At 40.5% G+C, this 15,564-nt stretch overlaps 1 protein-coding gene across 5 annotated transcripts in view; it reads right to left on the bottom strand.

Moving 5' to 3' along the window:
- The window catches only part of ST3GAL3 (ST3 beta-galactoside alpha-2,3-sialyltransferase 3), a 170,386-nt gene that overhangs the window by 118,474 nt on the left and 36,348 nt on the right, over nt 1–15,564 (bottom strand). For 3 of the 5 annotated variants that reach the window (XM_035333846.1, XM_035333844.1, XM_035333848.1), the window contains 2 exons: nt 13,465–13,590; nt 5,121–5,163 (listed from right to left, as the gene is read on the bottom strand). In XM_035333846.1, the coding sequence (XP_035189737.1) occupies nt 5,121–5,163; nt 13,465–13,590 (169 nt within the window). The remainder of the gene's footprint in view (nt 1–5,120; nt 5,164–13,464; nt 13,591–15,564) is intronic. The other 2 variants (XM_035333845.1, XM_035333847.1) reach the window with 1 other exon arrangement.

Raw genomic sequence — 15,564 nt, 5'->3', positions numbered from 1 at the left:
GATTGCTTATTTTTACAGTGCTTAATGGCAAAGTACCACACATAGACACACACGTAGCTTCAAAGCAACCTCCTACCCCAGAAACAAAACGAGGGGAAGGGGCTCCATTGCAGTTCTTCATTATTAAAGCTCTGAAGGAAAGAAATCTCAACAAACAGAAGTAATCCAATCTGTGTGTTTCCCCAGCCCCAAACTCCCTCAATTCTTACAGTCTTTTCAAAGACTAGATCAAATTTCGTTTGAGTTTGCAGGGTGAAGGTTATTTTTTGCTTTCCATTTATTTTATTTTTTACAAAGACCCAAATTTTTGTCTTATTTTCAAAGACAACCTTGAAATTATCACAACAAAGATTTTTGAATAATTGTATCTCCCACATCTATAATATTGGAAAAACATGTGAATAGCTGTAATAGCATGTAACAAGATACCTACCAAAGCACAGAGCACACTGGAAAAAATATTCCATATTTTAATTACTTAGAAGAATTATATAAAATGTATACCATATCTTGTATAAAGACAGTATATTAATTATGTTCATGTTTTATTATTGTGGACAACCATAATTATTTCTGATTGAAAGAAGTAGTAATTTTCTTGCCTTTGATTCTACCTATAAAAAAGAGAACTTTCTCTCTCAAATTAACACATTACAATACCACTGTCTTATTAAGTGAAGAATTTTACTTCCAGCAGTTCCAAATGCTGGCAGGAAGCTTGAGCACATCTCCTAACAGTTGCAAGACTTAATCAGGGAGTTGCTCTTCCCGAGACAAAGTCAAACCCTGGGACACCTCCTCCATCATTCAGCAGCTGAGATTCTACCATGAAGGTTTAGAGCTGACTGTGGCAGCAGGTGAAGAGAACAGCCATCACCCAGGGCAGGCATTTATCTGGCTGTTATTTAGAAGCGTAACATCATTGATCCAGCAGCTAAAGCATCTTCTAAAATAGCTTTTGAAGGATGAGTTTGAATTGAGGACAGAAGGAGCAGTTTGACCAAACATCAGTCTCTCGTGTCGTAAAATGGCATGCAGGCAAGGTAAGGAAAGCAAGTATAGAAGCATAAGGGAGACAATGCAACTGCCCCCCAGTCACACTGGCTGTTACAAAAAAGGAGCTTTTCACATGCACAAGGCAAACAAATCGACACTTCTAACGCGTAACTCCAAGTAATCATTATGGTAACTAAACCAAGCACAAAACAGTAAGTGACAAACTAAACAGGACCACACAACATTAAGCTGGGCCTCGCTAAATACGCATTAAGACACACTCTATAATTAACTACATGACCATACGCTGATCCTCCTGCAGAACTCTCCTTTCACTCCATGCAAACAGAGATTCTGCTCTGAGAATGACTCAGAATCTGTAGTGAATGAGACTCATTTCTAGGACCTGGCCAGCCTCAAAGAATTACTACAATATAAATATTTAATAGCAATAAAAGCATGCAACCCTTTTGCCAAGCACAGATGTTAGAAAGCAACTGCAAATCTTGGTGGCACCTAGTAATCCACTGGCTGAGTCACTAATATGACTGATGGCCTTAAACTGTTCAGGAACTATTCACCCCTAAAAGGATTAAGACCTAAGAATTGTATTGTATTTTTTGTATAAATATACTTCTCTACACAACCAGTGAATGTTGGATTTTATTCTTAAAGCTTTAAAAATTGTACATAGCTCTGCTGCTTGGAAAACCACTTTACCTGGGAGAAACCGATGCAACCAGGCTGTTTACAGACTTTGGGCATATTTTGTTTTGGCATTCTAACTTTGGTAATGATATTATGGTTGGTACAAACATAACTACAAGATAAGTTCCTTTTGCAATGTATCTTTTTCAATAAACTAGTCCTGAGGAGATTCAGGTCTTGTTTTCACTAAGAAAAACAGCTAATTCAGTAACTTTACTGCCTGAAGGTGTCCTCAGCTTTCTATTCATCACATAGCTCATTAACAGTCCCTATATCTGGGTACCGTCTTCATTTTTAGAAGCTAAAAGACTTTCGGAAGAGCTAGCCTAAGCACAGGCAGCAGAAAGCGTCTTCCATCTTGACTTTCTGACAAGCTCAGAGCAACAACACCTGTGCAGTACCTTAAAAACTTCCCATCCTCTTCCAGGTGAGAATTTTGGCCGTTGCAGCCTCCCTAATGCCATAGCAGGGAATGCATCAGCCATAAAGTTCCCGCAGAGAACACACATGTATTTCTGACATTTTCTTTCCAAAGAGAACAAATCCGGCTTCCTTACAACTTTCATGAACTCAGCGAGAACCAGTGAACAGAACCATTACATTGCTGTAACCACAACAAAATGAATAACATGTCTTGGGTACCTACAAGGTAGAGGATGATAAAGTAGTAAACAAAAAAAGATGCAAAGGCAAATGGATACATTTCTATTTATTCCTGCCAAATACTTTCCTCCTTACAATGTAATTTAAAATTAACATCAGAGCACTTAAGTTTTATTGCAACCATGCCTTTGTAGAAAGTGTTGCTCCTCCACACCATTAGTTTAACTGATATTAAGTAACACAGCCAGGAACAGATTTCGAACAAATGAAAGATTAAAGATTTAAAAAAAAAAAGAGAGAAAATTAATTGTTGCCCCAAGTGCTTCAAGTCACACAACGTACTCGCACTCTGTCAATTAAGTGCACTCTATAAAGTTATGATCTATGGCAAAATTCCACCAGGACGATTATATCACAACAGATATAATTAAATTATTTCTGCCAAAAGAGTCATCAGCACAGAAGTTATTATCCCTCTTAACTCTCTGAGCAAGTATTTTTTAACCAGAAAGTCCTTCTGCAATAATAACATCTTGATTAAGAGTTGCAGAAAGCACTACACATTTTTAACCATTAAATTCCACTGAAATCACAGAAAGTACTTAGAAAACACATTTGGTATCCTGACCACATGGTAAACTTGTGGAACAGCAGCAAATTCCTTTAGGCTTCATCTTCCAACACCCATTTTTCTTTCAACATTTATTTTGTATGTTTTATGGTATTTTCAGCTTTTCTCTAGCTCTCTTGCTATTGAAAAAAATCAGAATGATTCAGGCTGGACGGCTGCAAGCCGGCAGGTCCACCTCAAAGCAGGGCTACCTTTGCTTCCAAAGAGGAAAAATAAAGAAACCAGGGGGAAAAATAGAACCAAGGAAGGACAATTGTAGTTAACAAACAAAAACACAAAAACCAGCCATGTGATTTCACCTACGGATATACTTGCATTCTTTGCACCTTAACCTAAACTCATTGTATTTATTTTAACCATGTTGATTTTATTTTTCATGCCTTTCCAGAAGCTAAACTTATGGCTGGTCTACTTTTAAAGCAAACACACATTTTTACAGTGCTATATAAATATCTTTTGACTAGTCTTTTTTTTTTTTTTATATTAAAGATAATGGGAGAATTTTTATCAAGAGGAATTTTACATAGAAGTGTTTAGGGCTTTGGAAGCCCTCAAGCAGGTAAAAACCTGACAGGCTGCATCTCAAAGAGGTGTAACCCAAACAGCTAAGTCAGCAAAGAAGAGAAAAAAAGAACGTAACACAGGTATGAAATGAAGGAAGACACAATGAGTCTTGCTAAAAGCAACAAACAAAAGGACAGTGAGCACAGAAGGAAGGATAGGAAGAACAAGACTGAAGCAGTGGTTTAGACAGGCTGGCATCCAAAGCTGCTATGCCAAAAGTGCACAGCCAGTGAGCTGCATTTTCAATATATCAGTAATGACAAAAACTAAGTAAGTTAAAAAATAAATAAATCAGACTACTAAAAAAACGTGAAATTGTTTTTCTCTTCACTAGCACCAAGGCGTTTATTCAGAAGTTACTTACCTGCTTCACAATTTTGGACTAATCTCTCTGCTTTAGCATCTGTGTATAAACTGATGATCTATCGTCTCATCCACAGCACTGTAAGGCTCTCTAAGTCACAAGGATGTCCCAGTACAGAAAATTTAATATAGAAATGGGAACTGGGGAGCCAGCATGGGTATGCAACAAATAAAGCACAGAACATTAAATTACCAAAAAGAAACCCTGTCCTTAATTCATGCAATAAACGTCACACTTCTTGCACACTGAATGAGATACAGATCCTTTACAAAATCAGGATTCCGTTTTTCCACAGCACTATCCCACCTGATACACTCACCTACAGTAATTTATATACTCACCTTCCTCTGTAAAAGCAGCTCCTACCTAGAGATCTTCTCATTTAGTGCAAACAACAGTTCCCAGCACAGATGTAAGGCTTTTATTTCGTTATGGATGCTCACAAACTGTTCAGCAACACTAAACTCAAAACCTTCACATTACACCCAATGAGTACATTGAAGCTTCTTAAAACACTGATTTATTTTTTTTAATTAATGTGATACATTGGGTGGGGGATGCATCCTCAGGTCACTCAAAGCTACTGGATTGCTTCAATGTCTTTTTAAGTAGTAGAAGCAGAAGGTTTTTAGTAGTCTTTTTGCTCCTAATTCCAAAATTTCCCCTAGGCTGTTGACCTCAGAAACAGAGTCACTAGTGACCCCTAGTGTTACGAAGTTCAGTCTCAATTTGACCGATTATGGCAAAAAGTCTGATGAATATCCTCCTTTGGCACTTTGCTGTTCTTCTGACCTAGCAAATGGTCACAGCCACCATCTCGTACTGAGGTTCTTTCCACTCCAGTTTACAAACAAAAAAAGTAGTATCCATTTTTAAAGAAAAAAGTAGAAGTAAAACTTCTAAACCTCCCAGAAAATTGCAGACTGACATCACTCCTGCTTTCGAATTTTTAATGTATTTCTCCTCATTTGGAAGATGGTTATCTAGGATGGACATCTAGAGCAGACTGACAAGCATGGCTTCAGGTGGACATTTATAGTCTCTTGATCAGTCATTAAGGAATTAAAGACAGTGAACCACAATCCAAGCCAGTCAGTAAAGCCTAGTGTAAAGCAACTGCCAGGTGGCTGCAGGACTTGACTGTCCCAGGTAGGAGTATATGGCCAGTGAGCCAACTACCTAAGTGACGTCGAAGTTGCTTGCAATAGAAGTTTGTAACTACAGAAACAAAGAAGAGTCCCACTGTTTACTTACAGTTTCGAGTCCAGGTTCAGGAGAAAGCCCAGTTTGTCGTATTCTGGAAGACAAAAGCAAGGGACACAATATCACAAAAACTGCAAGCATCTCCTCTGCAAAAGGCACCAAAACCATAACACTGCAGAAGTGCAATAATTATTTTTAACTGAAAATAGCATAAAAAATATTTCTAACTGAAGATTAGAATTTCCAGTTGCTAGCAGCTGTTATCACAGATTATTGATACTTCAAGGTATTCCCAAACCATCATTTCTGAATGTCCAGCAAATACCAAAGCATGTGGACCGTGATTAACTTACATATAAGTAGAATTAACTGAGATATCTTTGCAATCAAAGAAGCAAAGCAATGTTCATAATTCATAAAAACAATCCTCCTAGGTCCTGATGTGGTACAGCCTTCGAGTTTTTCTCAACTCCTTGTCTATGCCAACCCACAAGTTCATAATCAAGCAGCCTTTTATACAGAGTCACTCAGGGGGGCAAAAACGCTTCAAGTTCAGGTGATGCCGTTCAATAGGAAACTGCGAAGTCACAGCCAGTGTCAGAGACTCCAAGAGGGAGCAGTCAGAGATAATCCAAGTGAGAACTGAGTTCCTGTAACTACCATACAAAGGAAGCTTTGTATTCAGCATTTTTGAATACGTTGTTGTCTTGTAAATCAAATACTTGAAACAAAAATTAAAACTCTTAGAATTCAGGTAAGACACAAGAAAAACTAACAGCTGTAGTGTTAGCTGTAGTGCCCCTGCTTGCATTGGGTTATGCTCAGGGGCCTACTCACACTGAGAACCACCGGGTCTCACTACAATAGGAGAAAAAACAATACAAACATAGAAGTAAAGGATAATCCATCAAGAGCTCAACAATCAGCATGTATTAAAAAAAAACAAAACACAACCAATAAGCAAAAGATTGCTCATAGTCTTTTAGAAAGAATGCAGTGGAAATGAAGTTTGCCTTCCTCACTAAACACCACTAGAGTTTCTGCTGCAGAATTTTACACAAGACCACAAACAAGCTCCTCACGCTTACCGACGAACAGGAAAGCCTAAACATGTACCTGAGATAAAATGACTGCACCAGGTAGGTCAGTACAAACCGTGCCATTGGTTTTTATATCCATTGAGATTTCATTCCCGAGTCAAGGGAAGAATCACTTTTCACATAACTTATCTAACAAAAGCTGAAGGATGTGTGCACGAGATCTTGGCACGCACTGTCAGTTCTCTGCCAGCACCCAGCGTGCCACCCCCGTCCCGTCCCTCCCTACTGCACGCAGAGTTAGGAGCACACCCATGCATCATCCCTCCTGCCCTGCCTACTGCAAGCTGCACTGCCCCCGTGTGCTGTTCTCCTCCTGACTTCCACAAGAAATTATCTCTGTCCATCCTTATTTCCCCTACATGAAGGACCATGCATAGAAAGGTCTGTGAAAAATCATGCGTTCAATTTTTATTAACCCTTCCTCCTTCCGAAAACATCCATGCTGAGCAAATGGCAACAGAGGTTTATTTATTTTACAGCACCTACAGCCAGTGACCAACCTGCTGTCATCCTTACCCCGCTCCAGCTAACATTCCATCCTTCCCAGCAGGAAATACAACGAGAGGAAGTGCAATAAGAGATGCATCACCTCATAACCAGCACAACATCCTGGGTTTCTACTAACTCAGCTTTTTATGAGCAAAGCACCAGAAAACACAGGTGTACTAAACACTAAGGGCCACCGATGACATTCCTCCATTACAATGTTTCATAAGATTTACTTTCCGTTTGTCACATACTCTTCACTTCTCCTAGGTTTGAAGTTTTTACTTGTGATGTTCAGTAATGATTACTAGCAGAGATAGAAAGCGATCTTGTAAAATGTATGTCACCTATCCTGGAAAAGTCACTTTTCAAAAGAAAGTAGGATGTGAATTGTCCTTTCAGGCTGTAACATTAAAACCAGAAGCATCTATGGCCCCTCCTCTCAACGGCTGGTGAATCGTGCAAATTAGGGCAGGCAGAGAAACGCTGCTGTCACCACAGCCACCACAGCTCATGGGGACTTCTGGAAGTCACAGCATCCCTACTGGCTGCAAAATGAGTCTCCATCACGTGCTGCTCCTCCCAGAATGAGGCTAGGAGCTTCAAGATTATGGATTCAAAATTGGCTTCCTTTTTGGCATAAATCAGTCGTTACAGACTTCCAGTGTCATTTAGCTCTGTCACTAGGAGCACCAGGCACAAAAGTCACTGCAGTGCACGGTGGTGGGTGGTCAGGTTGTGGTGACTACAGGGGATGCACTGAGCTGAGCCCTCAGCTCACGGTTAGGGGAAGGTGACAGCCCCACTCCTGCCCTTCCCTCCCGTGAACACATGGGCTGCAGGAGCCTGCTGCAGCCCTCACTGAACCTCCCCGTGCCCTAACTTACAGCTTGTGCCACCTCCTGCCACCTTTGTTTAAAGCCAGCTGACACACACCAGTATTCTTCTTTTTCATGCAGTGGGATAAAGAATCAGATAAAAAAAAAAAAAAAAAGCTGCTATCACGTTTTGTGACCCACACTAGTTTTGGGCACGCCACAGAGATGTTCTTGGCTACAATGAACCCAAAAGCTGCCTGTACTTGTGGCAGTCATTTCACTTTTGACTTTACCATGCCCGGCAGGGTTTCACACCACTCCGAGAAATGGCATTTCCCACCAGTCTCCAGACAAGGCATTTATACAGCTGTGCTGGCTGGAATTAACAAATAAAATGAACAAATGGAACAAGGAACTCACTCTGCCTCCACGAGAAGAACACCATGCAACAATCTGAACAAGACTTCACCTTCTCAGCCCACAAAGCTGAACCCAGAAGGGATAAAAGCAACAGTAACAGAAGAGGAGACCTAAGGACCACTTTGTCATTTGTGCTAGGAAGCTACAGATCTCAGCTGGCAAAGTGGTACGATGCTGGACAGAGGCACAGAAATGAATGAACATTGGAACTAAGTTTCATCATATGCCCGTAAGATCCAGAGGTCTCCTTAGGTCAGAAGTAAAACGCACGTCTCCATTTCCACGAAGACCAGCATTGAATAACAATTTAATAACTGACAACAGTTTCCTAACAAAGCATGTAATGGTTATGTGAACAGAAGTACAGCCAAGCACAGCAATTTCTATAAATGATGCAAACCCTGTGCCAAATTCAGTGCTGGCATTAACATGGAAATTTCTCCCAAGCATCCAAGAGAAATCCGTCTAACAGGCAGCAAGTGAGAAATGCATTGTCAAATGTCTAGAAACTGCACACAGACCACCCAAAAAGCCATAAGGCACAGCGCACAATATCAATCTATTTTTCAATTTGCATTTTGCATCTGTAACCATGTAGCTATATGCAAGCAAAATGTGCAAAATTTTTCCCTTATGCTTCAAATCTGAAATCAATAAGGCAAAAATTGACTTGGCATGCTGGTTTTATCCTTCCAAACTACTGTAAATGATTGCCCCGTGACTTCAGTACTATTCCTTTAGCATCTACCTATTTAGAAGCACAGTACAAATAACTTAGCCAGCAAAACTGGAATATGAATTTAAACTTTTGAAGAAGATGGGCCACACGCAGCCTTTGTTCTCTCTGCGTTTAACCCGTAATGCAAATACAGGAGGGAAGGCAGAAAGCTCAGTTGCAGCTGTTTTGTGCAAAATGTTTGTGTTTGTCAAAGAAAGTGGTGTGATACTCAGGAGACAGAAGTCTTATCAAGAACAGCTCAGACCACCCTGATACATTTCGTCCTGTCCGGTGCAGTTGGGTCTCAGTGGAATTGGGGGTCTCAAACCAAACTAAGCCTTGGTCACTGTCCACATGTGGGTCCTACATCTGTGGGAAAGGCCAGGTAAAACGACTTACCCTGCAATGAAAAAGGGTCAAACGCCCCGCGCATTTACCTTGGACGAAGCAAAGACATATGGACAGCTACAAAAATTCAGCTGATGTAAAGCGATTCTGCTAGAACTCACAGAACAAGAATGGAAGAAAAAAGTCATATGCAATGGATCAACTGAAATGGAAGGAGGAAAGGTTTTCTTCCAGGGTTAAAAAAATACTGCTCAGGATTAGTGAGCAAAGATGCAAGTACTGGAAAAACAAGCACACAATGTTGCATCCTTTCCTCAGGATTTTCCACTTTAACCTTTTCAATGATGGAATTTACTGATGAAAGCATTAATTTTTAGACTATTTAAATAACTGGAAAAAAAAAAAGATTGCATGGCCAAGTTCAGCAGGGACAGAACTGAGGCCCCCTGTGCTCCTCAGCCCTGCCCCTGCATAGACTGCGCATCCATCCCCTAAAGCCTGTGTTCCATTTTCCTCACCCCCATTCACTCTTTTGCATGCAAGTTTAACAGCCTTTTTCTGCAGGTTGTTCAAGTGACACCAGGAAGAACCTTTAGTGTATGACAAACCACATCCTTGGTGCTTCTCCCTGCACTGTAAAAATACACAGAACCAACAATATCAGTGAAGAAAACTTCTTAACCCTTGCAGCCCAGTGCTAGAAGCATACATCACCAATCATATGTATAAAAAATGATTTTTCAGTGTCTTACAACGTATCCTCATTTAAGCTTTCCTTTTCTGTAGGGAGCAAAAGACCTTCCCTGACCACACTACTCCTTCCACTTGGAAGGATAAAGTCTAGAGAACCAGGGCCAAAACAAGAAATACAGAGAATATGTTGTTAACAATTAATACAATGCTTTTAAGATGCTGTGATTTTTCTGTTGATATTGAAAAGACTAAGAGCTTATTTTTTTTTGGAAAGTATAAATTTGAAACGTGATCCCACCTTCCAGCGTAGATTTCAGCCCAAATGGTTAAAATCAGACAACATTCTACGCAGAAATAAAATAGGAACTGCAGATCAGTTCCCAACAACAGCAGCAAAACTTGGTATTTCATATCCATTAAAACTGGTCATAGGCTGTGCAAACTGATCTAAGGATACCAAATCTGCTGCAGCAAGCTCTATATTTATTTTCTAAATACTGCACCTGATAAAAAATGGTCCTATTTGGCAGAAATAGACACTCCAAGCACTATCAGCACAAGTGAAATTCAAACCTGAGAGTTAAAAGCAGGGAAACAGGGAAATCTGTCTCCAGTCACAAACCCCTGCATACCCTGGTGACACCTAACCTCACGATGATACTTCTTATTTTCTCACATTTAATAGCAAAAGGAAGTAGTTTCCAGCTCTATACCTTCATCTTTTCCCCCCTCCCCCGTAATTCCTGATTGGGGCCCCAAAGACATCTGGACCAGCTTTACAGCCTGAGGAAAGCAATACACCAGAGGGGTCTCCTTCGCTAGGCACTGCAACTACATTATTGATCCCCCAGGCACAAGAGCAAATAAGCAATCACTCGCTGATAGTGCTGCATGGGTCATCCATCAGAAGGGTCTTTTGCCTGCCTATCTTACCTCCAAAACAGGTATAATAGGGAAAAAACAAACAAAAAAAAAGAGGTAATTCCAGCTTAGTGCATTTTGAAAGGCTCTGCTACCTTAACATAGATTTTATTTCTAAAAGAATTGTCAGCATTATACAACTCTAGCAACCTCCAAGGACAGAAAACCAACTGCTTTAAGCCAAATCCGTGAAATACTCCAATTGGAAGATGAAAGTTTTCCTCCTATGACCTATGTATGCCCTTTTTCTCTTCCTAGGGAGTCATCTGTTTAAGAGCCAGACTGCAACCTTTACTAAATAAACAGTTGTTTCATTTACTGCCATGTATTCACGTAGCTAATGGAGCTAATGCTGCCCTACTGAATCATCTGAGATATTCCTCATTTTAGATATTGTGTCGTATTTCCTAATAAAAGTCAAGAACAATACTAACAAAACAGTAATCTATGTTGGCTTTTACTGACCTACAGGATGTACTGACTTGATGCAGAGATGCCACATGATAGAGAGAAATCCCATTAAAATACTTGCACTTCAAGGTATTCTTTAGACTACTTCTTGGCGTGTGCACCTCAACCCATTTGCAGCTGTATTTTCAATTGGAGGAATTGAGCATAAATGAGAAGACAACAGATGATGACACTGAACATGCTGGCCGAGTCACGTATGGACTATGCAACTAATACGTGACAGTCCTTGGCAAAGACTCCAACAGCTCCCACAGTCTACAACTCCAACAGTAAAGAATGAAGTAGAACTTCATTAATCAGAAATGAAATGGGAAAAGCTCTTTGCCAGATAAAGCCACTAAAAACAACAGCAGAAAAAATGTCTTTCCTATTTATTCTCTACTTTACATGAATACAGAAAAATACACCATAGTAAGCCCAGCTCCCCACCTCTCTTTTCCCATCACCACCAGGTAGTATTAAGTGATAGTCTGGGATGCAATGTGGAAAAAAACAAGCAGACGAAGGAACACATACTAGGACCATATCAGCTCCAAAAGTAAATTGAAATAGTTTTCCCTCAATTCAAGACCATCCACCAGAGCCTCACAAATTCTATTATTTAACATATTTATCTAAGTTAATTGCCATTAAACTTAGAAACCAAAGTGAGCAGATTGAAGGATATTTCTGGAACATTTCAACAGGGTTTGCAATTGCAGCCACCTGTGCTACCAGATTCTCATGGGGAAAGCCAAAGAACAGCAAGTGATCTGCAACTCACCAATGTTTTTCTCACATGCTAGAAATCTGTCACTATTCTGCCAACTTAATACCTGACAATTTCAGTTGTGTTCCTATTCTGGCCTCTATCCATGCCACTCTCCATCCAAAATGCAGGAGATCCAAAATAGTCACCAAATTCACTCTGGTGTTGTATAGAAGGACAGACTCAGGGTTCTTCTCCTTCCCAACGTGGTGATCTGAGCATCTTCAACAGATGAAAGAAACAGTTTCTTTTTGTAGTTCCATCAGCTTCTCCCATCAAAAAGGTTCAGGACTTTAGCAGAAAGAATTACTAGCAGCAAACACCTAAATAAGCACAGATTTAAACTCACAGCTGATTACTGTACTGTTATTCCAAATTCACCATCTGGAGGCATGGTCTCACATGTGGGCTTTTACAAGCACGAGCTGCAGTAGATAGGCTATTCTAAATTAAATTTTAAAAGCCCCATCTTCCTTACCTAAGTCAAGCCAAACTTTTGATAAGGGCCAAGAATGAAATTTAGAAAAAAAAAGCAACAACAACAAGAAGCAAGTTAAAATACTCTACACAGTTTGAGCAAGACCTCACTAACATTTGGCTGCTTGAACAGAGAGAGTGCAACTACAGGCTGAAGACTTGGTAGTTCAAAACTGCTATACAACAGGTATTTGTCAATACTGCAACCGAACACATCTAACAACAGTGCAAGTCTACAGTCATTAGGTTTTTCCAGCACTGCATTAGCAGATGGGAAAGTTACACCTTCAATGCACTTTTCTCCTAATGAGGCTTAGCAAAAACAAATTTTACTTGTTTGCTCTCACACACCATGTAGAAAAAGTCTTAAGACAGTGAGGGCGTAAATCTGACTTCCAAGGTCCAATGTCTGATTTGCTAGCAACAAAGTAGAACAAAGCAACTAGGGCCTGGGGAAAGAGCATTTGTTCTTTACTGCAAGCAGATGAAATCTAGGTCTACACAAACAGCCACTGTACTACTGAACGTTTCCAAGTTCAGGGTAGGAAATCATCCTTCCTGAAACAGTTTTGGCTGAAACACTGGCCTAGACATAATGTCAAACACTTATCTCTGCTGCTCAAACTTTATCTTTCAAGGGAAGGGGCAATCTAGAAGATAATCATAAAAACATCCGGGCTCAGGAAGGCCAGACCACATCAGCCTCAGACGGTTCAGTCTCACTCTGAGACTATTTGACTGTCGTGTCCTCTATCTTCTGTAAAAGAGTACTTTAAGGCTTAATAGCTAGATGATCTTTGGAACACAGAGTTCAGAAAGTCTTATGCAGAGCAACCTAAAGAGTACGATTAGCCTGAGAAGTATATGGCGGTATTTCCAACCTCACTGAAAACCAAGATTTGCACACGGGACAAAGAGTTAAGGGGAACACCAAGATGAGGATGAACAGCCAGCTCAAAGAAAATACAGAAGCTGCAACAAGGTAGGAGTAACAATTACAAAAGAGCAATTCTAAAAGCTGATCAGTATGAAGACAGAAGTCAGTGTACTAGTTTTAAAGAGCATGAAAACTTAACAGCAAAACTACTATTCACAGCTGTCTCGATTCTGAGTGATAAAAAATGGTATAGGTATTGTTACATTTCACAATATACACCTTTTGCCCCTCCTTACCCCAACCTGAAACATCACCTACTAGGAATGGCTGGGTCTGGAGCTGCCATTGGTTCTTTCTGGGCTCTTTCTTTTCCTGGGTCTGCAGCAAGGTGAGATGGGATGGACCGCGGAAGCACAATAGCCACAGTTTTTCTCTCTCTCCTTCCTGTTCAACAAGGAAAGCTACCCCTCAGTTGGATAGGCACCACACATCTTGAAATCTTATTACACACATCAGAGCATACACTGTTCAGAGCAAGCTGGTTTCCAGCACAATGAATGCAGAGTACTAAATATGAAGGCAATAAACATACAGCTTTCTGGGACATTTTTGAGCCTCCCTTCTCAAATAAGAGTTTCTGTTGTATTTCTTCAGTGGAAAAAAAAAAAAAAAAAAATCAATCTAGTTGCAGTGCAAGGATTTGCAAAAGATCAAATTTTACTGCCTTATCCCTAACCAATCCAAGCTTGTTGCAATGCACAAGCAGAACAAAGACCAGTGTTTTTAAAGCACACCCAGACAGTCCGTTGGCTCACATTAGCCTCATCTCCCACACTCCTTGGTGTCAGTACTCCACAAAACATGGAGCAGTTGAACTTTTCATAAATACATTTACCACCCTATTGGTAGCATCATAACAAAGTTTATGGTTAACTCTACAGATACCCTGCACTGGAAGCTCTCTACAGGGTTAACTGTTTTCACATGTGTTAGAAGCCAAAAAAGTATTATGGAAGAAACGTAGTGGGTAATATTTCAAAGTTTTACTCCAGGACAAATTCTGGTCTTAGCTGTATCAATATCAATCCAGCATAACTCCAGTGAAGGTGTGCTGATTCAGACTTGCTCAGTTCTAATCAAAATTAAATACTGTGCTGAATTTTATTCAGAGATTTCATATTCCAAACCTATGCAACTTTCCCCCCCTACTTTTGCAGGCTAAAGAAACCATCACCCAATGCAGAAGGAAGCAGGCAATGACACACTTCAGTTATGATTGACAATAATTAGTAGAAGGGAGTTGAGAGGTCCTATTCTCCCTATTAGCACACCATACCCGTTCCACACTCAGCACCCTAAGTTTCTCCCACATCAGACCATGCAACCACACCAGATCAATTTCCAGGTATAGATTTTAAAGCAAGATGCAGGGATAGCAGAAAGCATTTGGAGCATCGTAAACAAAGCAAGTAACTACCACTAGCTCTGGGATTAGTAAACCAGAATTGGGTGTTCAAGCTTTGCCATTAGTGTCAGGCAGCAGGCTCTTTCAAAGTGTGCAGGCAGAAGACAGGTGCTATGTTGGAAGGCAGCATGTTGCTCCTATGAACCTAAGAGGAAAGGCTACCAATCAAGATAAAATGTGAAACCTTTCTTAGGATTATATTTTCTTTTCTGCAAGAGAAGAACCTTTAAGAAGAACCCACAACCTTTAAGTGTTAAGGGGTTTAAAGTTATAAAAAGTAATTCTTAGCTTTCCCTTGCAGTTCACGTATCATTATACATACACTGTAAATTGAATTTTATTGAGTATGGTGCCCACTATGGTGTGCCTTGGCTACAGCTTATGTTTTACTGATAGCCAAATGGATAGTTACTGGCTTCATTAAGTGCCTCCAACACAAAATAATTTTTTATTTCTGGTTCAGTTTAATTGAAGGTCGTGCTCAGGTTCCAAAGGAAATAAGGATGAGCAGCACTTGCCCTGGGGTTTGATAATGCTGGTCAACTTCCACCAAATAATAAAAAAAAAAAGTTTCCAGCCCTATTTGTTGAACTGTGACCCTTTTGCTTTCTCCTTCCTGGAACCATTCCTGCTGTCTTTCTCCAAATAACTCAGCTGTTTATTTAGCTGAGAAACTCTCCCAGTAGCATGGAGCAGTTTCTCCTCAGCTGGTGGGTGACATCATCCTAATGCCTTTCACATGAGAACAGGCCGCACCGTGACCGCACGTAACGTGGCCAGGTCATCTTCCTAGCTGGGCAGTGTTAATCCCCATGTCACGCTAAGACCCTTAATGCTTCCACTAGACTTAGCAAAGGAGCTATTCATCCAGCGTGGCCGGGCAGCTGGTCCCCCCAGAGGCTGACTGGGTTACCTGCCTCCCAACATGGCTACCGTGCCCCGTCAGATAGCGG

Source organism: Oxyura jamaicensis, chromosome 8 (assembly GCF_011077185.1).
Source record: "Oxyura jamaicensis isolate SHBP4307 breed ruddy duck chromosome 8, BPBGC_Ojam_1.0, whole genome shotgun sequence".
Taxonomy (NCBI): Eukaryota; Metazoa; Chordata; class Aves; order Anseriformes; family Anatidae; genus Oxyura; species Oxyura jamaicensis.
Note: the sequence above shows the minus strand (reverse complement) of the source record. Positions and strands in the feature narration are given on the sequence as shown.